Consider the following 24,309-nt stretch of genomic DNA (forward strand, 5'->3'; position numbering starts at 1 on the left):
TGTAAGTTTCAGAAACGTAGATTGTTTGTTCAGATATCGAATAAATCGTGCCATTCAAGAAGCAGATACCATTCGAAGAGGAACATTTGATGATCATTCTTTATCGGTCTCTTTATACTTGCAAGACCCATGTAACTTTCTGTTGTTGAAGAGGCGCAAGTATCCGAGAAGTCACCGTGCGCTACCCCGGCCACCAAAACTCTAATATCAATGTTTCCGCATTGTTTGCGAGTCCGTTTATGGTTACACTTTATCAGTGAGCGTATTTCAAACTTTTCTACGTGAGATTTTGCGTATTGAGAATGTAAGCCGGCAATTGGTATCAAGGTTGGATTGAGTGGCTTAACTGTCAATGACACTTAACCGCTTGACGTAGGCGGCCATCCTAGCTAGCATAAGCTACATGCAATCCAAGAAACAAAAGCACAACCATTGCTGCCAATTCCAATTTTTTTTTAATTATAGAAACAATTTCCGGCTTCCTCTCTCTTCTTCTTTTTCCTTCCTCTTCATTGAAGAACTCTGTGTGTTCCTGCCTACGGGAGACCTGGCGGACACTTCCTAGAGCTCCTAATCCGGCTCTTCACTTTGGCAAACTGCCCTTGAGGCTGGGCTTCTTGCCCGCTCCCTGAATCTCGCAAGTCTTCTTGTTGACGAGCGCTGATCCAGAAAGTAAGAGCCGTAATATTTTGTTCAAAAACGTGGGTGATCGGTCGATCCGGTGCTGAACGGTCTTTGTCGAATCGGAGCCGAAAAGTGGGGGCTGGCGTACAGAGGGTTTCCGGCCAGAAAAAAACGTATTTAGTTAAGAACGGTACGGAGTCGTGCAATTGATGACTCCGACGCTGTGGTACTCGCTATCGCATCAGGTGTTATTCATGTTTGAGGTATAGCGTAGAGTAGGGTTTTCATATTGGCGAGAGTAGAAGGGTTCAATCGTCTTATGGAGCAAATGATAAGAGTATAAAATCCTTTCAAAGGAATAAATGTCAGGACTCAGTCCTTATGGAAACAAATGAAACATTGTGCAAGTAGGTTGCTTAAAGAATGAATGAAACGAGTTAATGCCAGAACCAGCTGGCAGACTCTCACCCCAGAGCCTGGATCACCAGCTCCGTAACTCTCCTCCTCCTCTTCTCTAAAAGATTGAATGTTGATAAAGTCGAAAACAAAGCAGCGACCAACTCACTCTTATATACCCGTAACATAACCTCGCCTCTTCTCCACAACAGCATAACATCAAGACCCTCCTCGCTTCACTTCCGAAATACCCAGTCCAAAAGGCACACAGCACTACACAGAAACAGCAGACCACGCGAACCAACAGGCAAAGACCCCAAAAAGGTACCTGCAGCTTCTCACCACCGACTCAAGCCATGCCACGTAAACGCCCATGCCCGGCCCTGCATCCCCAAACGGGAAGCGCATGCTTACAACTGGCATATCTGCCCGGTCTCCGTGCATGCCTCCACGCCCAAATAGGCCCAAACATGCAGCATCACCTACAAGTATGTAGCTAAGAAGCAGGAAAAAAAAAGTGATAGAAGCTTGACGAAAGCTGGGAGGAACAGGGGGTTCTATTGGCGGCAGCTCTGAGAGCTATTTCTAGATACCTGTTATTTGCTAGAACAAAAAGTGAGGCGGTCAGGCTCGTAAATGTATGCAACGCAGAACAACGCAACGCCAACCTATCAAATCCGCAGATCCGCTCGCCTTGCCGTAAACAAAGCCTTTTGACTGGCTTATACTATCTCAAGAGTCTGGGATCCAATTGATGCGTTTTCACTCGCTTATGCAGCTTCCTACTGGTCAATATTCACCGCAACACTTTCTTCTTTTGGGCGACACTTTTGTTTAACTGGATGAAAACGCTTTTGGGCATCCATGAGACATAAATTCAAGGCAAACCAGCAGCAACCCAGCCCACTTACAACGCAATCATAACAAACAGGAAAAAACACAAGGCTTCACATTAGACACTAACAAGGGGAAAGAATGATGGAAAAAGTGGTAAAACACGCTTCTCCGATCTCTTCTATAACCATCGCATAACAATACTATGCGACTAATACTCCATACATACATATCTTGAAAGAAAACTAAAACCTAGTCTGCGTTTCTACTTTATACACGCGCATATACATACCTACTATGATATGCCCCGTGTGTGCGTGTGTTCGCCCTCTTGTGTATCTCGTGTTATGCGTCATCTCTGTCTCTGTCTTTGTCTCCTTCTTGCTTATACAATAATCTTTTCAAATTTAAGAATCTTGACCCTTTGTTTAACCCCCTCCATTTGGCGCCCCATTTCACAATAAAACCAGAGATTACATGTCCGTCTTTCCTTTTTTCCTTCTTTCGCTTCCTCTTCTTTGCTTCCCTTCCTTATTCTTTTCTCTCTTCATTTCAAATCAAGTAAACAAAGCGAGAAAGGAATAAAAAGATGAATAACAAGCCGGACAAATGATTACCACCATCCTCCTCCTCCCCCTCCCCCAAATGCAGCTACCGCATACATAGACAAAATAAAGGCAAAGGTAACAAAAAAGAGTCCACTCCAGGGATCCGCTCACATCTCACATCTCACATAAATCTCGTGCTCGCTGCTGGCAGCCGCTCCACCAGCCCGGCCACCTCTCTCCGCAGCATCCTCAGCACGCGTCGGATGTCCGCCAGGTTTGCACCGCCGTCGTTGTGGCCCTGGCCTGCCGGCGGCAGGGCAGCCTCGCAACGTTGCAGGAGGTCGCTGATGGAAGGCCCAAGCAAGCCTCCCTTGGCTGCGCCGCCACGTCGCCGTACCTCAGCCACCCAATCGTTCACCACGAAGACGATGATCTCGATGATGCGGTTGCGCACCATGCCGCTAAAGCCATAGTCTTGCGTGTCAAAGATGTTCTCGAGCACGCGCACAATCATGTCGTGGGACACGCCCAGGGACAGGAATAGCTGCACCGGCCACGTAGGATCGGCACCAATGGTGGCATCCTGCTGGTAGGTGACGGCATACCGACATAACTGCGGCAGGAGGGTCTGGATCGGGAAGATGAAGCTGTCCAATGATGTGTGGTGAGCAATATTTTGAATCTTGCTCGTCACGGCTTCGTACGGCAAGGGAGGCAGTGACATGCCGGCCGCCGTCGCCTCATGTTTCGCCATGATTTCGGCGTGAGTCTGCTGGATCAGGCTATCCCATGTTGATGCAATGGTCGTAGGGTTGCGGTAGTTGGCAGTGTGGTAGATCAGCAGGCACAAATCATAGTATCCGGCCTGATCGGCGTAATCGTTGAAAAGCTGCACAAAATAATATTAGCTCCATAAAATGATTAATGCTTAGTGAGAAATGTTCTTACATCTGAAAGGCTAATGATCCTTCCATCGAGTGCCTTTTCAATCTCAGTCTTTCTTTCAGCATCGATTCTATCGTCCGCTAACAGGCGGCCCAAAAGATCATCCTGGATGTTGGCAACTTCCAGCAGATCCGTCACCTCGTGGTTCAGTCGCTGCTGCTGCTGTCGACTGATGCCAACAGTTGCCACATTGGCATTGGCCTTTGCCAAGCTGAGGAGCCTGAGCCGGTCCTTGATGTTCAGCGGAAAGTCGGAGCTGGCCAGCTCGGCCTGTACCTCAGCTGCATCGAAGAAGCGGCTTCGGTTAGTGTAGAAGCGGCAGAGGAGGTCGGCATGCTCCACGTTGGTGCCCGCCAGCCGCTGCAGGAAGGTAATGACGTGTGGAGAATCGATGCCCAGTATCCGTTCGGTCCAACCCTGCTCAATGTACCATTCGTACAGGTCAAAGTGGAAGACTTCATCGTCTGACCCGTTGACCACCTCGTACGCCTCGTTTCTCTTAGTAGCGATAAGTGTTGGCCGGCCGTCAATCGTCAGCGGTTCCATACTTGAGGCGGCATCAAGGTGTCGCAGAACCTCGTGGATGAGATCATAAACTCTTCTCCTCTCATTGAAGGCGTTGGCGCGAGGATCAGCCGCAGGCTTGCCGTCGTTGATCCACATCAAGGCCGTGTTTCCTCTATCTTGCTCTCGGGCAACGTAGAGACACAGCTGCACAGCGCCGGCGTAGTACTTCATGTCAATGTACTGCGCGATGGCAACCTGTAGGTTACCGAATGTCAGGCTGCGAGCTACTTTCTGAAACAGGGATAAGCTCTCATTGAGGAGGATCCTGGACTGGTTGGTGTTGGGCGGCTGCTCAGACGCTCGCTTCAGCGACTCCTGGGCCTTGAAGATGACTACATCATCAGGGCTGCAGAAGCTGCCGCATCTCCGCCTTAGCGCGTCTGCTACCGTCTCAACGTTTGAGCCACTCTCAATGTTGCGGTTGACGATGGCCTTGACCAACAGCTTGGCAAGATCCTTGCCATCTGTTTGTGAGAAGAGCTTCTCATATGTCAAATCCCTGAGTTGCTGCCGAGAGGTATCGTCCAGTCTGGCATAGATGTCTGACACACGTTCGTCAAAGAGCATAAGCACAAATGAAATGCCTTCTGATATGCTTTCCATCAGTTTTGAGAGCGCATGCAGTGCCTGGTGCTCTGCCTGCAGCGCCACCTCCTCCTGTCGGCTGGCAACTCTTTGTAAGTCAGAAGGGCCTGACATCCCCTGAATGAGGCCCTTGTTAGACTCAATGAATTTCCTTAGCCGCTCAAGGTTCTCCTGGGTGGAGATGAGCTTAGCAGGAGGAATCGATGAAGACACGGAAATAGTCCCGTTGGGAGCAACGCTTGCGTTGATGACGGGAGCTTTCCAGAGCTTCCTGATCAATCTTGACAAATACATGGCCAATGCGTCATGCCGGGATGACAGCTTAACCGAGTCTGTTGTGAGAGATGATCCATCAGTTTCTACAATCGTAGGTTGACCACCAAAGTCGACAAAGAGAGCTCTTGCTCGGTCCTCGGTTACTTGATCAATCGCCTTCACAGAGCCTCGCCGGGAGTCTCCATGACCGCAGGCGACAGCCAAAGCCGTTGAGACCGTCTCTACACGGCCATAGAGGAATATGAGACGACGGCACATGAGATCTAGTGCCTCGTCTCCGGGAGAATCTCGAATAGCAGCCGCAAAAGTATCCACCAATCGTCGTCGCCGGATAACGTGAATTCCCGTATTAGTAAGAACAGCAAATTCGCTAGGAGGCTCGTCAAACTGGACAGCCAGCTCATTGCCAAATCCGACGGGCTGGCTAGCGGCCGCAAAGGGTTTCGTGATTAAGCCGACAGCCTCAGCTCGGCTGCCAATATCAATCCAGCTTGCCTGCTCAAAGTATCTTAGGGGGGTAGTAGGAGACGTCCGCTTTATTCTTCCCGTTTCAGGGCCGGCCACAAACAGCAAGTCGGAATTGGGGTCATCCTTCTTGCTCACAAAGTCCAAGAAAAATCCGGGCGGGAATCGAGCGCCCTGTCTGCTTGCTACCAACAGAGTCGAATCAAGATCAACCACCGTCTCCCCTGAAGGCTGAGAGCCCACTCCAAACTGAGTTGATCGTCGGGCAGCCGCCGAGGGAGGGAATTTAATGAATTGAACCTGCATGCTCTGGGGGGCTAGGTTGGCCTGAGATCCGTATAGGTAAGATGAAGCATTAGTAGCGCTGAAGAAAAGACGGCAGCCAGTATCGGTTAGCGCCATGAGATGAAGTTTCGAAGCCTCTTGCTTCGAGATGGGGCTGATGGAGACAAAGTTGGTCCGATCAGTCAAGAGTTTTGACTGTGTAATCATGTGTGCAATGTCTCGAAGGCAGTGTAGCTTCGTCTTCTCAATCACCTTATTTAGCCGTTCAGGGGATTCCATGTGATAGACTCGAATGGTCGACGTGCTTGAAAGAGTGTAAACCAGCTTCCTCGTATCGTCAATCACAATGTCCACCAAGTGTTCCGGGTCGTTGTGACCCCATAAGCTGGATTGCAAGCTGACAACGGAGGACCAGCCAGGGTTCGAATGGTTGATCTTACCACACCGATTCGAAAACCACTTTTCCTCGGATTGATAGTAAAGCTCGTTAATGTCCACATCGCTGCATCCGCCAAAGAAAATACGACCGTCGGCAGAGCCACTGATGATGCGGATGTCGTTGCCACGGATGGGCAGGACCATCTTCGTCTGGTACAGGGTGACGTTCTTGGTACCGGCAGACGTGTCTGTGGCAGACACGCCGAGCAGGATAATCTCGGAGGATGTCGCCACAACCAGGATATGTGAGATTGTGCCTACAAAGATGCCAGGCTTGGGGGGAACCAGGGCAACAGCGTGGATCGTGTGCGGTTGGTCTTCGAAGCCAATAAGCTCGGGGTCGGAGTGGGTATAGTCCCAGAGGAAAAGCGAATTATCAATGACGACCCAAGCATGATTGATCTCAGCGAAAAGTCCCATGAGGGTTTGGAGCTGGCCCGCGTTGTAGTGGTCGAAGACTTGGTTCGGGATCGGGTACATGTTCGTCTTCTGGAAGGGAGCCCAGGCGGAATCGGCGCCGGGAAGCTCATAGTCGGAAGATGCCCCCTCTTTCAACAGTCTCTTGTTAGCCCGCGTCGTCTTTTCTGTCTTCCCATCGAGTGAGAACAGCATGTCAACTTACGTCTGCAGTAGGAATCTAGATCTGGAAAGCTCTCGTCCTGTTGTAGGAAAGCATTAATGGCCTTGGCCGCCTTGAGGACTGGGGGAATGTTTTCGACGCGTGGAGGCGCCAGCGGCGTCAGAGAAGACAATCCAGAGCCCTCGACATTTCCTGACGTCGTCGTCATCGCCGTCGAGCTCGATGGTGCCGTGCCTAGAGGCGCTGTGGTGGTGGTCGCCGCAGATGAAGTCTGGGCATTCTGGCCCTCGCTGACGGGGAAGAGTGTCCGGCGGACAGGGTCGTGCGAGGTCTGGTAACGCGCGACAATGGCCGGCGTGTTCACAAAGGCACCCGGCACAGGGCGCATCGGCGTGGCGGGAGGATACGACATGTTGGCGGCAGATCGTGGCGTTGATGCTGCTTCACCTGGACCAGAGCCGCGGATGGAGGAAACGCGCTGGTCAGACCATCAAGGACCAGCTGCACGTGCCGTGGGTGGCGCAATCTGGAGCTTCGCGTCCAAATCCGAAGCTGGCCCCCGCGATCGCGAATTGAGTGGTGGGTGCGCGGCGAAGAGCAGGGAGGCGATGGCGATGGCAGCGCCGCGAGCAAAAGATTCGATGTCGTAGATTATTTTGGTGTACACTCTGGGAGGTTGGTAGAGCTCTGCTTTTTTCCGTCCTGGGCGCCGAATTGCGCTAGTCCGTATTAGGGCTGTTGTTCTCGCGGTACGTACCTCCGCTTGTTTGCTCTTGAAGCCCCATCATGTATCTTAGCCCGACTCGTCGAAAGCTGTCAGAGAATGAATACATGACCTACTACATCCTGCAGGAATAAAAGCAGATCCTGTTGCTCCTCGCCCCAGTCCTCCCACGGATATAAATCACTCTCAAATAACCTTTATTTGAACTGATTTTTCCTCTTCAACTTACTTTTTGATCACCTAGTGAATGTCAAAGATGCTCCAGTCCATCCGACTGAGAGATACTCTTCATTGAGCTCTTTCACCCAAATCAATATATTGGAACTATCAGGCTATAAGGCCCCTCTTGTCTTGATCTTGAAACACTTATTTATTCTCGTCCAATTGTGCACACCTTTAAGTCATTGAGAGATAATCACGCTCGAATATCAGCAAATTCAGCCATCGTATCGGCCTATTGGAGTCTTGTCTTACAGGCATTCACCCTATATCTTGCCTAAGTAGACAGCGAAGGATCAAAAGATCAGAAGGCGCTCCCCAAGTCATTAACACGAAGTCATGGAAGCCTCTCTCAAAAGACTTTGCGTTTCTTCAAACATGGACAGCAAACAAGACCCAGAAATGGAGGTTCAGTCTCGTATTTCGCTAGAAGACCTAGCACCCGAAACTCTACTCGCAATCATGACTCAGTTAACTGATCTCGATTCGTTATATACTTTGATCATGGCATCGCCAAAAGCATGGCGCTTGTTCAACGAATACGCCTGTCTCATCACCGAATCTGTCCTGTCTTCTCCAGACTCTCTCCTAGCTCCTGGTATCCAACAATTTATACGTGCCCTCATCCTGATGCGCAATTCTCAAGAACTGTTCGCGTGTCCAGACGACTTTGTCTATTTTATTCATAAACACATGGCAAAGAATACCGATAACGGCCTTAAATACGATGACTTAGACAATCTCACGGCTAAAATTACTGCTTCTCTCGCAACTGCCATCACAGTCGACAAGCCGCCTAGTGACATACTCTGGTCTGTTGTGGCAACAGCCCGACACATCTCAGTCCTCACACATGGCTGCTTGGAGTTTTATCTCGCCCGCATACGAAGTCCTTCGTTTACACCCAAATATCTCGACAGTACTCGCAATTGCATCGACCCCGGTGACCCAACGCCTCCTTGTATGCTTGACTTTGAGGGTACTCCGTTAGTAACAGCAGACATCGGGCAGCCCAGCTGGGTCGAAGAAACGCGAGTTTCACGAGCTCTGTGGTTCGTTCAACTCGCCCATGAGATGATTCTGTCAGCTCCTCAATGGAGAAACCCTAAGAATGGAGCCGAATTCAAGAAGCCGCAAGACTTTATCCGTGAAAACGTAAATCATTCGGTCATAAATGGCCCGGCTGAAGAGGCAAAAACCGTCATAGTATATCTTGAAAGCCTCAAAACGCAGCCAGAAACGAAGCAAAAGGGACCTTACTACCGCCTCCCTCGGCCACTAAAGGGCTATAGTGATGCGGGCTGGGTAACGCCTCTTCCCGAGCTTCAGCAGCAAGAATGGGAAGATGGCCATTGCTATAGGTTGGTTTATCCCAATAAAGTGATTGAACTCGATTTGCCGCCTGAAATGGAGGGTATGAAAGGCGAACCGTCGAGAGCGACAGTCGCCCGCTGGGATCAGACATGTGCTGCCATCGATGGGCCTTCCACCAACATAGAATACTGGGCAGGCCTCTCGAGCGACATGCTTTCATCGCCCATAATAGGCGTCACCTTCACTTCTTATCGCCGACTGGGATTCGCATTGTGGGACAGGAAGCGGATGTTTTTCCTGGGCTTCATTCCAGGGCTATACGAAACTTGGTCCTTTGAGAAGATAGCCCAGTACAACTTCGCTTGGGAAAGCATTCTTCCCGCCGAAGAAGCACGGGGCTTGAAAGAGGCGCAACGAGCAAGAGCAAGGTTTAATGAGTACCTATGGCCCAATGAGATTATGTGGTAGGTGGAGGGCTAACAACCAGTTTGTGAATGTTCAGGTGGTGATACTCTCTTCCTCTTTGTTTCCGTTTTTGCCAATTTGCGATCAATGATGTCACTTATGAGTGAGTCTACACATTTGGGCTAGGACTGCTGGACGCCTTGAACTTTGTTATGTAGGTCGATGTAATGGTGAAATTCGTCATATTATTCCTGGAAAGTAAGTAGTTGTTATATATTTATTTCTTCATCTCCTTTAGCTAGCTGCACGTACTCTCTTGCTAGCTCGAGTCAAACCACCGTGGCTCAGTTTGTTCAAGCATTTCAACTGCCGATTCCCCATTTGACCTTGCCTCACAATACATTTAATGATATGATACTCCATTATCCCAAATTTTCAATCGGATAGCACCAAAGCAAAGCAAGCGGATTCCAAGACCAATTACTGCTTCTTTGCCTCGCGAGCCGCCTTGCGAAGAGCCCGGCGGCGGATATCAATGTGCATCTTCTTATTGTACCAGATTGTCAAGGGGCTGTTGACGCCCACCACATTCTCAACCACCCATAGCATAAAAGCGTGGCTCCACCAGGGGGTATAAGTGTTTGGCGCAGTCTGGTAGCTGCCGGTTCCGACCTTGCCCAGCGCAGCCTTGACGAAGCCGCGAGGGTTGGGGATAAGCAAGCTGGTGCGGCGGATCTTGCTCATGGCGGTCGTGACCAGGTGGCTGAGGACCAAGTAGACATCGACGTTGTAATCAGACAGTTCAGCGGACAAGGCGTTGCTCCACTGCTGGAGGAAAGCCTTGCTGCCGGAATAGGTGGCCAGGTAAGGAGTGGGCGTCCAGCCACCGAACGAGCCCATGGTCAGGATCAAACCGCGCTTGCGCTTCTGGAGAATGGGAGCAACGACCTGAGTGGTCTTCAATGTTCCGAGGCAGTTGATGGTGACAATGTTCTGCAGCTCCTCCTTGGGAGTCTCCAAGAAGGGAACAGGGATGCTGTGGCTCTGGCCGACGTTGTTGATCAGAATGCCAATATCCAGATCCTGCACAAGCTCTCGCAGCCTATCGTAGTCCGAGTCGTTGTCCTGGGCAAAGTCCATAGCAAACGTCTTGACCTGAAGACCCTTGCCGGTGTACTTTTGTTCAAGCTCCTTCGCCAGAGTATCAAGCTTCGACTGGGTTCGAGAAACGAGCACGAGGTTGAAGCCCTTGGCAGCGAGCTGCGAGGCGTACTCTTTGCCTAGGCCATCGGAGGCACCGGTAACAACAGCCCAGGTGCCAGGCTTTCCATACTTGCGGAGCTATCTCGCAGTCAGCAACAAGAAAATTCCAATTCCACGCCGTAAATAGTAGGAGGGGCTATCGCTCTTACATTGGTGCCCGGCAGCAGGAATGAGTTGAGGACAAGCTGGAGGTAGCCAAAGAACTTGGATCCCAGGTACAGCGCACCAATTCCAGCCAACGCCCATTGGACGGGCTGAGGCACGTTTTCGAGGAAGCTCGTGACGGACGCCATGATTGCGCAGAGTGACAACAGTGGCAAGTTGGAGGTAAACAGAGGGAGAAGATTTTGGTGGGATGGGAGCTTTAGTGGGAGCTCAACTTTCAATCCCGTTGGGCTGCCGGCGGGCCAATTAAAGCGTGCAGAAGCTCTGGGTCCAGCCGCGGCGTTGGATTAGATCAAGGTACCGGCAGCAGCAGCTTGGGATAGTAATCAGAGATTGGATACTACCTATATTCTCATCTAATATTATAGTGTTGCAAATTTCAAAGTTTCTTTTTCTTTTCTCCTTTCTAATCAAAATCAGTTAGGCGTGAGTACTGTCATACGTGGTACGGCATGTGAACAAACTGTTCATCACTTGTGATCCTGTAAAACTGCGGGCGGACTAGATATCCCAACCAGCAGTAGCACATTAAGTGCAAAGGGAAAGGGAGTTTAAAGGATGAAAATCAAGGGAAACAATATACCGTTTCGATTGGGTTGCATCATCATCAAGATTTTATCAGTTGATGCAATGTGCTTGCAAAGATGTGATTGTGGCTGCTTTCTGTTAGTGCTCTAAGCAAGGGTACCCGCAGCTTAATGCAAGTGTCCCGAATCTTTCGATCTTCCAACTCCAATTTCCTTACAACACAACACCAACCACACCTTCAGCCATGGATCTGCTCAAGTCAATCCTGCCGGAAGCCAACGGCATTCTCCCCTACTACATGCTCATTGTACGCATCAATCCCAATCCTTTGCTTCCCACCAAACACCCCGCTTCGTCTCCCGTCCCCAGCTAACACCAAATCTCTACCGCAGCTCTCCGTCGTATCCATCGGCAACTCCCTCCAAGCCTACACGACCCTGCACTTCTCACGGCGCGTCTACAACGGCCGCTTCATCCGAAATCCCAAGCTGCCTCCCGCGTCCGCAAACTTCAACCCAGAAGACTCAGCCGACAAGCTGGTCCATGCCCAGAACGACCCCAAGGCTGCGGACCAGCTGACGCCCCTCGCCGGAAGGCTGTTCGGGACGTGGACAATCATCACCGCCATCGTTCGATGCTATGCGGCGTACCACCTGAACAGCGGTCCGATGTACAATATTGCCATCTGGACGTACGTGGTGGCGCTGGGCCATTTCGCCAGCGAGCTGTTTGTGTTTAAGAGTATGACCTTTGGGCTCCCCCAGATCTTTCCCTTTACGCTAGCTACGACGGCGCTCATCTGGATGCCCATGGTGCGAAGCTACTATGTCGAGTTTGAGTAAAGCAAGACGTGTGTGCTGGTTCATTAGGGGGAACGAAAATAAAAGTGTAGGAATAACGAGTTGGAGAAATTATATATGTTGAAAGGAAAACCTTTATCTTGTTTATCTACTTAATTATACCTACCTATACAACATTTTATCTGGTTCAGCTTGGGTTAGCTAGCTCAGCCCAGCTGATTCCGATACAGCGGTCCATCCAAAGCTCGAAGGCGAGCAGCTGCCTGCTCAGGAGTGATATCTCGCTGCGGCTCCGCCATCAGCTCGAAGCCAACTAAAAACTTCTTGACCGTTGCAGACCGTAGCAGTGGCGGGTAAAAGTGCATGTGGAGATAGGCGTTCTCGATTTCCTCTGGCGTTCCGTCCAGGGGCGCCTGGTGAATGCCTGAGCTGTACGGGAAGTGGCACTCAAACAGGTTGTCGTATCGTCGAGCAACTTCCTGGATGGCCTCTGCGAATTGCAGCCGCTCGTCGGCGGTGAAGTCGACGAGTGCGCGGACGTGTCGCTTGGGGAGAATAATGACCTCGAATGGCCAGACTGCCCACCAGGGGCAAACCACAGCGAAAGAGGCATTCTGCCACACGAGGCGCTCCTCCTTTGCCAGCTCCAGCTTGATGTAGTCTGCCAGCAGATGCCTTCCGTGCTGCTGACGGTATTTTGTCATTTGTGTGAGCTCCTTGCCTGGCTCTTCGGGCAAGGTAGATGTTGTCCAGGCCTGGCAGTGGGGATGCGGGTTGGAGCAGCCCATAGTCGCGCCCTTGTTCTCAAAGATTTGCATGTAGCGATAGTTGTCCTTGGGGCTGGGGGCCTCGTCCTTTGTGATGGATAGCTGGAGCTGTGCGGCAACTGCTGAGAGAGGGTTTGACGGGGAGAGGTGGTTGGCATAAAGCCGGGTCCAGTGGTCAACAACTGGGAGGATTTCGGCTGGAGGCATGTCGGCGAGAGTGACATTGTGCGTTGGTGAGAATGTCATGACGTAGCACACGCCCTTGACGCTCTGAGCTCGCAGCAGGAGTGACTCCAAGTCTGTATATCTGAATCAGCATGGTGTTTACTCGCTATGAAAGGTCAAAAAGAAGGGCTGTTAGATTTACCATCTGCGGACTGGCTGCCATCGTAGTCGGGCTGCTGCTCCTTGACAGCGCTGTAGTCATTTACAAAGGCAAATGTCTTTTCATACTTTGGGTTGCTATCGCCGGCAGCGCGAGCGTTTCCAGGACAGAGGTAGCACTGTTTGACATGTTAGATGAGTGATGAATGAACCAAGTATGAAACATAAGATGAGATATACCTTGGGATCATACGCGGGCAGAGTGGTAGCTGCGGCACCTTCTTGCTGGCCTCTATGAGCAGAGAAGCAAAGTCAGTACATCACGCACTTTTATTACTTCTCTCAAAGCTTATTTCATCTTCTACTTACTGCCAGGGACGCTTCGTCCGGTGAGGAGAGACAAGCAACCAACTGTCTGTTAGTGGGTTGTACCTCCGGTGGGAGATGTCATCGAGGATCTGGTCCGGCATGGCTGCAGAAGAGAAAAAATTAAGGCTATTGACAGCGGAATATGCCGACGGAAAGACGCAATATATCACAGAGACGATCTCGGGTGAATAATAAAGTTGTGAGATACGAACAAAAGATCAAATTATATTGCTTCGGAGAATAAACTTGGAGCCAAGGCCGGGGGCATCTTTTGCGGCAAGGACCAAAACTCGGGCCAATACGTCAGGCTCCGTGCTCCGTCTTAAAATTTAGAGCGCCGGGACTATGCCGAGCGGGTCGAGGCATATAAGCGCGCCAACAGAGAGCATCGTTTGCCAATCCTTTTGCGAGTCGTGAATGCAAGGCTGCTGCTACACTATGACGCATTCCCGCAAGCTTGGTTCAACGTTGGACTGCGCAAGAGTTGGGGTGCGCCATTTAGAGCTTGATGCATCGTGTCTGGGTGGGACAGTGGAAGGGAAAAGGGCCGTCTAGATTTTCACATGCGTATTGCTGATAAGAGCTGTAGCATGCATATGACATTTGATTGAGCTCTATGGGGCATCTATGATATTGATATTAGTAGTAAAATCACTTTATTTTTACGTGTAAGAGAAGAAGCATCTGAGTAGAGTTGCATCTTGTTGATCTCGCCAAGTCGATGCAGGCTTCAGTGGGGTTTTCAGCGGTTCAACAGGGACAAGCGCGATAGTAGTACTCTATACCTAAGATTCTAGGAGATTCGCAGAGAAATAAGGCGAAAAGAAGTAGTCGAAACTTATAATGATTTTATATCACGTGACGGTATTCAGCCGCATCTGGCTAGCACCGCACCTGTGCCTGCTCGCCTCCTTCTGCAGCCGCCCAGCGAATTCCATGGGCCGCATCAGCGCATCCCTGGCTCCACCGGATCGCGACATCCAACATCATCTGGCCGCCGAGTCCTGGGCGGCGCCCGTCCTCATTTCCATCAACCGCCGCCGCAAACCCGCGAATTCCATCAAAACAACCGTTGCAGCAGCGTCTCTGCGCCGCGCGCTTTCTCCAGACACTCTTTTCAGGCCCCAGTCACGTCCGTGGCCCGCGCCGTGGCTGCCGCTGTTTTTCCGACCAGCTCCACCAATCATTTCTAGGGTGGCAGCATCGCGCCAGACGCCTGTCCGGCTGCAGCGCTCGGCGAAATGGGCGTCATCCGCAAGAAGACGGCGACGAGGGGAGGTGAGGGTGGCGTCAAGTACGTATGCGACGTCTGCTCGTGCGACATCACTTCGACGGTAAGTCAATCGACACTCTATCTGCAACTCTATCTTGTATAGCCCACATATGCTTTGAATGGTTGCTGACTCACGTCTGTTGGCTTATAGGTCCGCATTAGATGTGCCGACCCTGCATGCTCTGATTTCGACCTCTGCGTGCCGTGCTTTGGCAAGGGCGAGTCGCGCAACACCCACGATCCCGCAACGCACTCGTTCCGTGTAATTGAGCAGAATTCGTTTCCCATCTTTGAGCGAGAATGGGGTGCCGACGAGGAATTGCTGCTGCTCGAGGGCGCCGAGATATATGGCCTCGGGTCATGGGCGGATATCGCTGACCACATTGGCGGCTTTCGCGAAAAGGACGAAGTGCGCGACCACTACCTCAGTACATTTGTCGACTCGCCCAAATTTCCGCTCCCCAAAAGATGTAGTCCTCATGACTGCGAGCTCGCAAATGAAATCCCACGAGAAGAGTTCCAGTCGCGCAAGAAGCGGCGCATCGAAGAGCGAAGAGAGGCGTCGAAGAATGCACCGGCCTTGCAACCAAAAACAAAACCCACGGCCAGTGTTCCTAGTTGCCACGAGATCCAAGGTTACATGCCTGGACGTCTCGAGTTTGAAACCGAGTATGCCAATGAGGCAGAAGAGGCAGTGCAGCTGATGCAGTTCGACCCTGGTGACGGACTCAATCCAAGAACTGGAGAACTGGAGCCCGAGATGGAGCTCAAGTTGACGGTGATGGAAATCTACAACTGTCGACTAACACAGCGTGTAGAGCGCAAAAAGGTTGTTTTCGAGCATAATCTGTTAGATTATCGAGAAAACACAAAGATAGAAAAGAGGAAGACCAAAGAGGAGAGAGACTTGCTCCAGAGGGCAAAGCCATTTGGCCGCATCATGAACCATAGAGACTTTGAAGATTTCACACAAGGCTTGCAGGATGAGCTGAATCTAAGACAAGCCATTGCTCAGCTCCAGGAGTGGCGCAGCCTTCGCATTGGAGATCTCCGAAGCGGCGAAAAGTACGAGACGGAAAAGGCTTCTCGGATACAAAAGTCTATACCTATGGGGTCTATGGATAGGGAGAGGCTGGCATCATCTCAGCGTTCAAAGGCGGCCCCTCCTCCAGAACCTCCAAGCGGAGCTGCTCTCCTCATTGCCCCTGAGCTGCCAATCCGTCAGCGGGACGGAGAGACAAATGGCGATGATGCCAAACCTCTGACAAATGGCCATACCAATGGCGTAAACGGCGTCAATGGAGTCAACGGCATCAACGGCCACAGTCCCACCAAACAAAAGTATATCCCGCAGCCCATCTCTGGCGTGCAGCCATTACAGTTGACGCAGGAGAACGCTCCCGACTTGCACCTTCTCACAGCAGAGGAAGCGAAGCTTTGTGAGGTGGTGCGCCTTCAGCCGAAGCCATACTTGATGATCAAGGAGCAAATCCTCAAGGAAGCCATCAGGGGCAATGGGACGCTTAAGAAAAAACAAGCCAAAGAAATCTGCCGGCTTGACACTCAGAAGGGGGCGAGAATATTTGATTTTTTCAGCAACGCAGGATGGGTCGGTAAGGCATGAGCTGATGCGGTATTCGGGAGTATCCAGGCGTAAAACAGGGGTGGAAGTATTATACACTATATTGTTCCATGCAGAAGTCGCGGTTTTGCTGCTTCTTTTTTTATTTGCTTCATTGAATTTTTGGCAGTGGGACTGGCAACTAAACTATGATATTGTCAATGATATATGACGGGGGAGGAGAGAAGAAAGGGGAGGCAGCCTTTGATTCAGTTATTCATACTTTTCTGCCATTGTTTATACGAAGGAGTTGAGGGGATGCATGCAAGAAATAATACCCTTAAATTCGATACAATAATCAAAGTCATCAAACGCCATGTCCATTCGTCGCTCTCCTCGTCCAAACTCTACTGCAGCTGCTTGTGAAGCAAAGTCGCAGATACCCCTCTGTAAGTCAATTTGACAAGCGGTCACTCGGCCCGCCAAATAACCGCCCAGGATCAGAGCGTTCTGGACACGGGAACATTCCACAAACACAAAACCCCTTGTTTGTTACAGAATCTCTGTGGCCAGACAGTCATGTGCCCATCAAAGCAAAAGGCAGCCCTGTACGCCGTATCGCATGGCCGGGAGGGAGCCAGGAGCTATTTAATGGTCGTGGCGGTGACTTTTGGCGGGGAGGCGCCTTAGCTTAGTTGCGCCCAGGCACGCCTTTTCGGCACTTTCATCTTAAACCTGTTTAGCACTGCCGAGCTCCATCTTGGATTCAACAATACAAAAGGCGAGAACCAACGGGTATCCTTTTTATATGAACCTCTTTCGACCCTTTGCAGTAAAGAGTTCTTTTCCAGTTGCTAGAGGCATGTCGAATTACACGGTTGCGTCGCTGAAGAGGGTGTCTGCGAAGACGCTTTCCGAGAAGATTCTGGAGGAGCAGGAAAAGGCAGAGCCAAGCTTTGCGGTGATTGATGTTCGCGATGTTGGTATGTATGATGCACATGATTTTAGTGACATTTTTTCATTTGTTTGCGAGATTAGATGTGCAAGTGAATAGACCTTATTGAGACGCTTTATAAACATGGGGAAATGAATGTCATGATATTAGGCATCAGTGTATATGAACCCTAGACTAACGCTGAGCAGACTACATAGGCGGCCACATCAAAGGCTCAACCAACATCCCCTGCAACCAGCTCGACGCCCTCATGCCCACCCTCATCCGCAAAGTCAAGGACAAAAAGACGGTCATCTTCCACTGCGCGCTCAGCCAGCAGCGGGGGCCCTTCTCAGCGCTCAAGTATCTCCGCGAGAGGGACGCTCTGCTGGCGTCGCTGGGCGAGGAGCCTCCCAAGGAGCAGGAGGTTTGCCTGCTGGAGCAGGGGTTTACGGGGTGGCAGGAGGTTTATGGGGAGGATGAGAGGCTGACGGAGGGGTTTCGGAAGGAGATTTGGAGGTGAGGGATGTTTGTGTCTGAGCGGTGCTGTTGATGGAGAGGTTCTTGCTGCTGATGGTTAACTAGATGATGGATGGGGTCAATACATGACGAGTTATATTCTGGTTTTCGGTTTCTGTTCTTCTTTTCTTCCAATCAGTATACTATTCGGATGCACACTTGAGCGACGCTGATGTAGAAAGAGCATATCTCCAAGATCAAACTTTCAACCTTCATATGGTTCCAACAAGCTCCTTCCATGTTGACTACTCTAGAATAACATGGGCTCGTACCTGAACGTTGTCGCTGCCAATTGTAAATGCAAACTCCATGTCTAACAATAACAACCTTTTCTTTCTGTTATCTTTGATATTCTCAATATTGCAGCGATAGACCTTTTGGATGATTATCTACACGACTCTTTACGATTAACCACTGTTCACTTCACAGTGATCGTTTCACTTTTTATACTTACTTCCCATACAATCGTTCAGTAGCCGACTTTACACCTAGCAACAACGAAAATGGCTCTGTATGTTCCTCGCTCTCCCGAGTGTTTCATGACCGATACCTGCCTACCTAGCTAACATACCCATCTCTCAGCTATCCGCCACCCAACTGGCAACCACCCTCCTGGGACCCTGAAGATGTCGGTCGCAAAAGACCAGACATCGAAACTGACCAATACACGGAACGTCTCATGATGATCCTGCTGATAACCTCTGTTATCCTCTCTGTTATGCTTATACTGGCCGTGTGTATAGCAACTCGCACAGATCCCGTCGATGTGGTTTGTTATATTGTCCGCGAGTCATGGAACAGTTTGGTCGAAGCCGCTTGTTGGTACTGGATGTTGTTGGTCAAACTCGTTCGCTGGATATGCTGTGTGAAGACAGAGCGTCCTGCTCCACATCAGCCGCAAGAGTCGGGAATTGAACTACGGGCTTCATGTCCACCACCAAATGATGATTCAACCCGCCCGCCAGAGAATGCTTCATTCTCACGGCAAAGGGAGGGCTCAATCCATTACCAATCGTCAGACTCTGGTTTAACCACGCTGAGAGAGGAAAGTTCAGCTTCATCTGCACATACAGTAGTAGGGATATCTGCAGATACGGCAATAGATTCATCCGCACAGACGGTGGTAGCCTCGGCTTGACTTTATATACTTGGTTGAGAGCTGGTTGACTCGCTGAGGACTGGAGATGTTTATTTTCTGTATGGTGGCTACGGTTGCGAGATGAAGAAGCGAGCTGCAAGCGGTTTGATACAGCTATGCCGATCATGGGGGATGGAATATCATGTTCTTGTATAACTATGGATTAGGCACTTTAGCGTTTGTGTGTTAAAGGAAAGATTGCTTCTTGTCTTTAACCAATACCTGTGCTTATATCGGCTGTGCACAGATGGATATTCTACGTTTTAACATCTTATGCAAATAGTCACAGCGTCATCAGCTTCCCCATCAGGTTTCTTTGGAGTAGCAAACATCTTGTCACGAATCATGCGTGAAAGAATTCACGATTGTTACAACATTTCTAGGGTAAGGTGGACGAATTCCATCACTCATATGCACGCTGCAGCAGTATTTGGTGCTAAACTCCAAACACAAATACTGCAGCAGGTTGTCTCAACTGCGGTGATCGAGATCGATGGCCGTGCTTTGTGCATAAATGGCAGCTTTTATTGCAATCATATTCCCAAGCGTGGCACGATTCCTAACCCCCATCTGCAGTGTTTGTTTGGCCATTGTGTATCCGCCCTTCACCATTCGCCAATTCAGCGATGCAGAGACCCGCCCACAGCGCACTAGCAGCCCGCTATGAGTTTTATGGGGCGCCGAGCCATGTGGCAGGAATTTGGCAGCTTGGATAGAACAACATTTGGGCTTTCTCCTTTCTTCTATAAACTTGCCCTCAAAAACATCTGCTCTAGAGCTGGGATTGTTAAAGAAAGACTCTAATCTTTTCTTCTTCTATTTCTTCACCTACTCATTCCACCCGCCGTCTTCTCATCTTTCTCGCATCTCCTCGCCTTGCCCCGCCACCGAGAACCCCGCGACAAAGATTGCCGATAACAAGCGATAAACACCAGAACCGAGCCAGACCGCATCGCGAGTATATACCATGGGAGCGCAGGAAGAGGTCACAAATGGCGCAAATGCGCCCGAAGTTGTTGCGAGTACGGCTTCCCCGTGGCATCTTTCTAAACTTCCATCGAGTCACTACTAACGGCGGCACAGACTTGGGATTTGCGCCTGCGGTAAAGCTGTCTGGAGAATGGTCTGTCAAGAGAGTGCTGGAAGAGATTCCCAGCGAGGCACCTGCCGAGGGCTCGAGCTCACCGATTCCGTTCTTCCACATGCTTTCCCGGCTCAAGACTACAAAGCGTGAGGGATGGCGACGGTTTGGAATCGAAAGGTCAGTCTGTGGCTGAACATGTCGAACAATGGCGACGCAAAAAGTCAAGATTGCTAACGAAAGGTGTTTTTCTCTGTTGCAGAGGCGAGTCGATTTCAGATCACATGTACCGCATGTCTCTCATCACCATGTTTGCGCCACCGACCCTGGCCAAGAAGCTGGATCTACAAAAGTGCATGAAGATGGCCTTGGTCCACGACATGGCCGAGCTCCTGGTCGGAGACATCACCCCGGTCGACGGCGTCGCCAAGCCCGAGAAGAATCGACGAGAGGCCGAGACAATGGACTTTCTGACCAAGAATCTGTTGCGCAGTGTTGCAGGTGGCGACGTTGGCACCGAGATTCGAGCGATATGGCAGGAATACGAAGATTCGGAAACGCTGGATAGTCATTTCGTGCACGACGTGGATAAGATTGAGCTGCTCCTGCAGATGGTTGAATATGAGAAGCAGGGTAAGGGGCACGTGGACTTGGGTGAGTTTGCATACGTTTCACGCAAGGTCACTCTGCCTGAGATGAAGGAGTGGGCAGAGGAGCTGCTGCGCGAGAGAGAGGCGTTCTGGCAGACGAAAGAGCATGTTCACGGCGAGAAGGGCCTGGAGGGAGGAGTGTCTGAGGAGACGAGACGTGGACAAGAAGACTACTATGAGCGAAATGATGCGTGAACTTTTGAGCTTTTTCTTTGTTGAGGAATTTGGTCTCTTTTTTTTTTCTGGTGGGCATTGTAAAAGTAGAAGCGAATTCACATTCGATGGGCGATATCATAGAGAGTATAGACTTTTCTGTGCATGCTGCGCAGAGGGCTTGATGTATTTGTACCTAGCGCAGCCTTGACCAACAGCAGCAGCATCAGCAAGACAATACTACTAGTAATTAGATGCACCGACTGTTCTACTACATGCACCTTTGCTATCTCTACTGCGCATACAGCTGTACTGCAGCCATCTCGCGATTGCCCCTGGCAACAGGCTTGCTCTAGCCGGCCACAGCTGGTCACCAGCCACCAGTCACTGGAGCTGATCCCTGGAACTATAGTGCGTGTGGAGCGATGTTTTCTCCGCTACCGCTAACAAAACAATCCATCGCATATGCACGCGGGCCTTGACGCCCTGGACCGGACGAACCGGATTGCTTCCTTTGCTTCTGTGCCCAGCAGGCTATACTGTAAAGCATCACCTCTTGCCAATTGCATACATACAGACTCCGCCGCTCTCAAAAAGAGCAGAGCTCGGCTAAAGAAGAAGAGGTTGTTGGCCCAAAGCAGGGCTTGTATGAGCAGCTGCGGAGGCTGGGGGGCCAAAGCCACCACCAGTTGTGCGCAAAAAAAGCCCACTCGCTCATTCGGACCTCCACCATCGTCGGCTCACTTTCTCACCGCTGCCCTGACATATTGAAAGAGGAGAGGAGAAAAACAGTGACTGCAGAAGAGGAGCACCTAATCGATAGTCTTCAGTCTTCCCACCGCCTTCAACTACCCCCCCTTTTTTTTCCTGCAGGAACTCGTCCACTTAGATACTCGGTAGTTCACTTTGGATTCTGCCACTGACTTGCCTGACCGCAGCTTTAGCTGGGCCTGCGAAGTACTTCACACTTACAAGCCACCTCCGCCGAGTCCTCTTCCTGGAGACGGCCGATCAGCCTCTCTCTGTCTCGCTCTCTATCCTGGTTCCCTGTCTCGCTTGATTGCCACCCGCTGCGGTGCTTATCACAAAAAAAAAGAGGCACCACCTCTCCGCATTCCAGGCTGCAGCGGCAAAGAGGGTGTGACAAAGAAAAAAAAGGTTGACCTTGATTGCGACTCGGTCACGAGGAGACGATAAGTTCGGAGGAAAAAAAAAAAGCAAGACATCCCGGGAGGATCCCAGGCCTAGGCGGCACAGACAGGTTTTTGGAGAAGCAAGGGCTGCGACGGAACAGCACACCACCAGAAATAACGGCTAGGGAGAGGCGGCGTGTCAGCAGGGCAGACGCCATTCACTCATTCAGTTGCCTGCTCGCCTGTCTTTTCTGCAGTGAAGCGCAGCCTGTGTAGCCTGCTCCAGCTCGGCTTGGATTCAGCTCCAGCTCGAAAGCGCTGCTGTCTGTGAACGGCGGAGACATCCGAGTCCTGCGGCGCTTTGCAGTGACGAGAGGTATCGCCGTGCGTCATCCAAGTATACCACGTACTTGCGGTGAGGTGCCACCTATCATTGGGTAGAGGCCGTCCCGAGCGTACACGAGGCAGGGGAAGTTCCAGCGTTGCAGTCGAGCCCAGCGTCCAGTCATTCATTCATTTCAGCAAGCCTGCGTCACAGTACAGCTCTCAGCGGTGGACGATACGATAGCGAAACCGATATCGATATCGAGATTCACCGAAGAAGTAAGAAGGAAGAGGCGACGACGACGGAGACTTACGACGAGATCGACAACGAATATATAAAGAGAGACAGCAGCGGCCATGACGTTCGCTGCGCACTACCACATGTCGGCGCCGACACACGACGGCGTCCATCCCGGCCTGTTCCGGCCGCCAGCGTCGCCCAGCTCCAGCTTCTCCTCCTCGACCTTTGCGACCGAGCACTCTTCGAAGCGGAAATGGAGTCGCAGCAGCATGCCCCGGATGCACCAGGGAGGTGCCCACGGTGGCCTCTATGACGAAGGAGAGGTGTATATGGATGCCGCGGTACCGCCCTCGAGAACCTATGCGCTGGCTGGCCAACTCCACACGCCGCTGGTGGGTGAAGATGCCGACATGGCCATGGCCGAGAGTATGGGGGACAGCATGGGAGACAGCATGTACTCCGACTCCGACTACAGGCGGGCCCTTGGCACCAAGCGATCGCGCGATGAGATGGACCAAGACTCTTCCAGCGGGCCGCCCACGCAGCTGTTTAGCCAACCCGAGCCTGAAGAGTCTGCAAATGCCAGTGGCTGGGGCTCTTTTGCTTTCGCCACCATTGGGGGAGTTGTTGGCCGAGTATGGGAGTTTTGCAAGACTGGTGCGTTCAAGGGCTTTTACGCAGGGGGCGGCGCATCATACAAGGTGACGTCTACGGGTGTTAGTGTTGATGAAGATGCTGGTCCCGGCCTAGACCAGCCTTTTCATTTCCAAGGCCACAACCAGCAACAGCAAAGCCATGACTTTGTTCGCAGAGATAGGGCGCGGCATGTACAACAGCTCCCAAAAAGGAGTCACCATCACTACAGCAGCAACAGCAACAGTCAAAGTTCTGGCTACGATGATCCATATGACAGCCGCGCTTCCACGCCCACTGGGCCGGCACCCAAGAGACGTAGACAAACAGATAGCGGCAATGACCTGGGCCAGAACTGGGTTATGATCCGGGAGCCCAACCGTGATAGCGAGCTGAGGACGCCCCGGAAGATGGCTACGCCGAGCCGCACATCCCCTCGCCATCACGCTCAGCAAACTCCCCTGGCAGATCACCGCATGGGCCCTCCAAGCAGCTTTTCTACTCCTGCATCCTCTGACCCTGCTCCTCTTCGCCCCGCGAGTCGCGCTGCCAGCCGTCCAGGCAGTCGAATGTCGGATGTCAACGCCTTTAGGTCTGCACGGCCTGCAACATCAGCTTCGGCTGCGTCGTTTAAAGCCAGTGTTCCCAAGCCGCCTGCACAGAGCAGGATTCCTGTCAAGGCGAATACTTCAGCAACGTTGGCATCGCCAGCTCCACTTGCAAACTTTGAGCCCGGCCGGAGGCGCAGACACACCGTCGTGCCGTCGTCTTCCGATCCCTCTGCCTGGCGGACTCCAGGTCATCAGCGCGCTGAAAGTGCGGCCTCAGTGGCTACTAGCAGGGCTACCGAGATTGATGCCAGCCCGCGACTGGATGCCGAGGCCAGGCGATTGACCTCCCGTCGCCAGATGGAAGAGCGCAATGCCGATGCGCGCATGGCGGCGTTCAACAAACAGCTGCAAGACATGATTCGCCAGGGCCGAGAAGCTCTAGGATCGACTATCGACGTCGATATTGGCGATGCAGGCTGGGAAGACACGCTCTAAGTGAGACAGCGGAGCTGCAGTCTCATCTTTGACCAATCCTTACCATTCCTTTACATGAACATAGTTTCCTTTTTATCTTTTCTTTATTTTCTATTGATGGATTGATGACTTTTTCTATTCTTACTCTCTTTTGTTGCCCGACATGGGTACTTATGACATTATGAGATTAGTAGATACGAAAACAACGTACCGACGAGCTACA

At 51.3% G+C, this 24,309-nt stretch overlaps 8 protein-coding genes across 8 annotated transcripts; 5 read left to right on the forward strand and 3 right to left on the reverse strand.

Annotated features, from left to right (window-relative positions):
* Positions 1-2,583: 2,583 nt before the first annotated feature.
* Positions 2,584-6,955, reverse strand: TGAM01_v208886 (hypothetical protein; the record flags this gene model as incomplete). Its single annotated transcript, XM_024550432.1, has 3 exons — positions 2,584-3,291; positions 3,351-6,511; positions 6,586-6,955. 3 exons carry the CDS (start codon positions 6,953-6,955, stop codon positions 2,584-2,586), a joined length of 4,239 nt encoding a protein of 1,412 aa, XP_024404813.1.
* A 909-nt stretch (positions 6,956-7,864) lies between these two features.
* Positions 7,865-9,268, forward strand: TGAM01_v208888 (hypothetical protein; the record flags this gene model as incomplete). The annotated part of the gene is made up of 1 exon (XM_018806969.1): positions 7,865-9,268. The coding sequence occupies one exon, from the start codon at positions 7,865-7,867 to the stop codon at positions 9,266-9,268; it is 1,404 nt and encodes a 467-aa protein (XP_018659859.1).
* A 417-nt stretch (positions 9,269-9,685) lies between these two features.
* Positions 9,686-10,761, reverse strand: TGAM01_v208887 (3-ketoacyl-CoA reductase; the record flags this gene model as incomplete). Its single annotated transcript, XM_018806968.1, has 2 exons — positions 9,686-10,546; positions 10,618-10,761. 2 exons carry the CDS (start codon positions 10,759-10,761, stop codon positions 9,686-9,688), a joined length of 1,005 nt encoding a protein of 334 aa, XP_018659858.1.
* Positions 10,762-11,405: 644 nt separating this feature from the next.
* Positions 11,406-12,003, forward strand: TGAM01_v208890 (hypothetical protein; the record flags this gene model as incomplete). The annotated part of the gene is made up of 2 exons (XM_018806967.1): positions 11,406-11,468; positions 11,554-12,003. The coding sequence occupies 2 exons, from the start codon at positions 11,406-11,408 to the stop codon at positions 12,001-12,003; spliced, it is 513 nt and encodes a 170-aa protein (XP_018659857.1).
* Positions 12,004-12,167: 164 nt separating this feature from the next.
* Positions 12,168-13,522, reverse strand: TGAM01_v208889 (galactose-1-phosphate uridylyltransferase; the record flags this gene model as incomplete). The annotated part of the gene is made up of 4 exons (XM_018806966.1): positions 12,168-13,027; positions 13,096-13,231; positions 13,293-13,344; positions 13,422-13,522. 4 exons carry the CDS (start codon positions 13,520-13,522, stop codon positions 12,168-12,170), a joined length of 1,149 nt encoding a protein of 382 aa, XP_018659856.1.
* Positions 13,523-14,662: 1,140 nt separating this feature from the next.
* TGAM01_v208891 (transcriptional adapter 2-alpha) lies at positions 14,663-16,318 on the forward strand (the record flags this gene model as incomplete). The annotated part of the gene is made up of 2 exons (XM_018806965.2): positions 14,663-14,755; positions 14,846-16,318. 2 exons carry the CDS (start codon positions 14,663-14,665, stop codon positions 16,316-16,318), a joined length of 1,566 nt encoding a protein of 521 aa, XP_018659855.2.
* A 3,495-nt stretch (positions 16,319-19,813) lies between these two features.
* On the forward strand, positions 19,814-20,772 carry TGAM01_v208892 (hydrolase-HD superfamily protein; the record flags this gene model as incomplete). The annotated part of the gene is made up of 3 exons (XM_018806964.1): positions 19,814-19,868; positions 19,930-20,107; positions 20,190-20,772. The coding sequence occupies 3 exons, from the start codon at positions 19,814-19,816 to the stop codon at positions 20,770-20,772; spliced, it is 816 nt and encodes a 271-aa protein (XP_018659854.1).
* A 1,772-nt stretch (positions 20,773-22,544) lies between these two features.
* On the forward strand, positions 22,545-24,107 carry TGAM01_v208893 (hypothetical protein; the record flags this gene model as incomplete). Its single annotated transcript, XM_018806963.1, has 1 exon — positions 22,545-24,107. One exon carries the CDS (start codon positions 22,545-22,547, stop codon positions 24,105-24,107), a length of 1,563 nt encoding a protein of 520 aa, XP_018659853.1.
* Between the last annotated feature and the right edge of the window lie 202 nt (positions 24,108-24,309).

The sequence above is a fragment of the Trichoderma gamsii genome (genome assembly GCF_001481775.2).
Source record: "Trichoderma gamsii strain T6085 chromosome Unknown Scaffold_40.2, whole genome shotgun sequence".
NCBI classification, from domain to species: domain Eukaryota; kingdom Fungi; phylum Ascomycota; class Sordariomycetes; order Hypocreales; family Hypocreaceae; genus Trichoderma; species Trichoderma gamsii.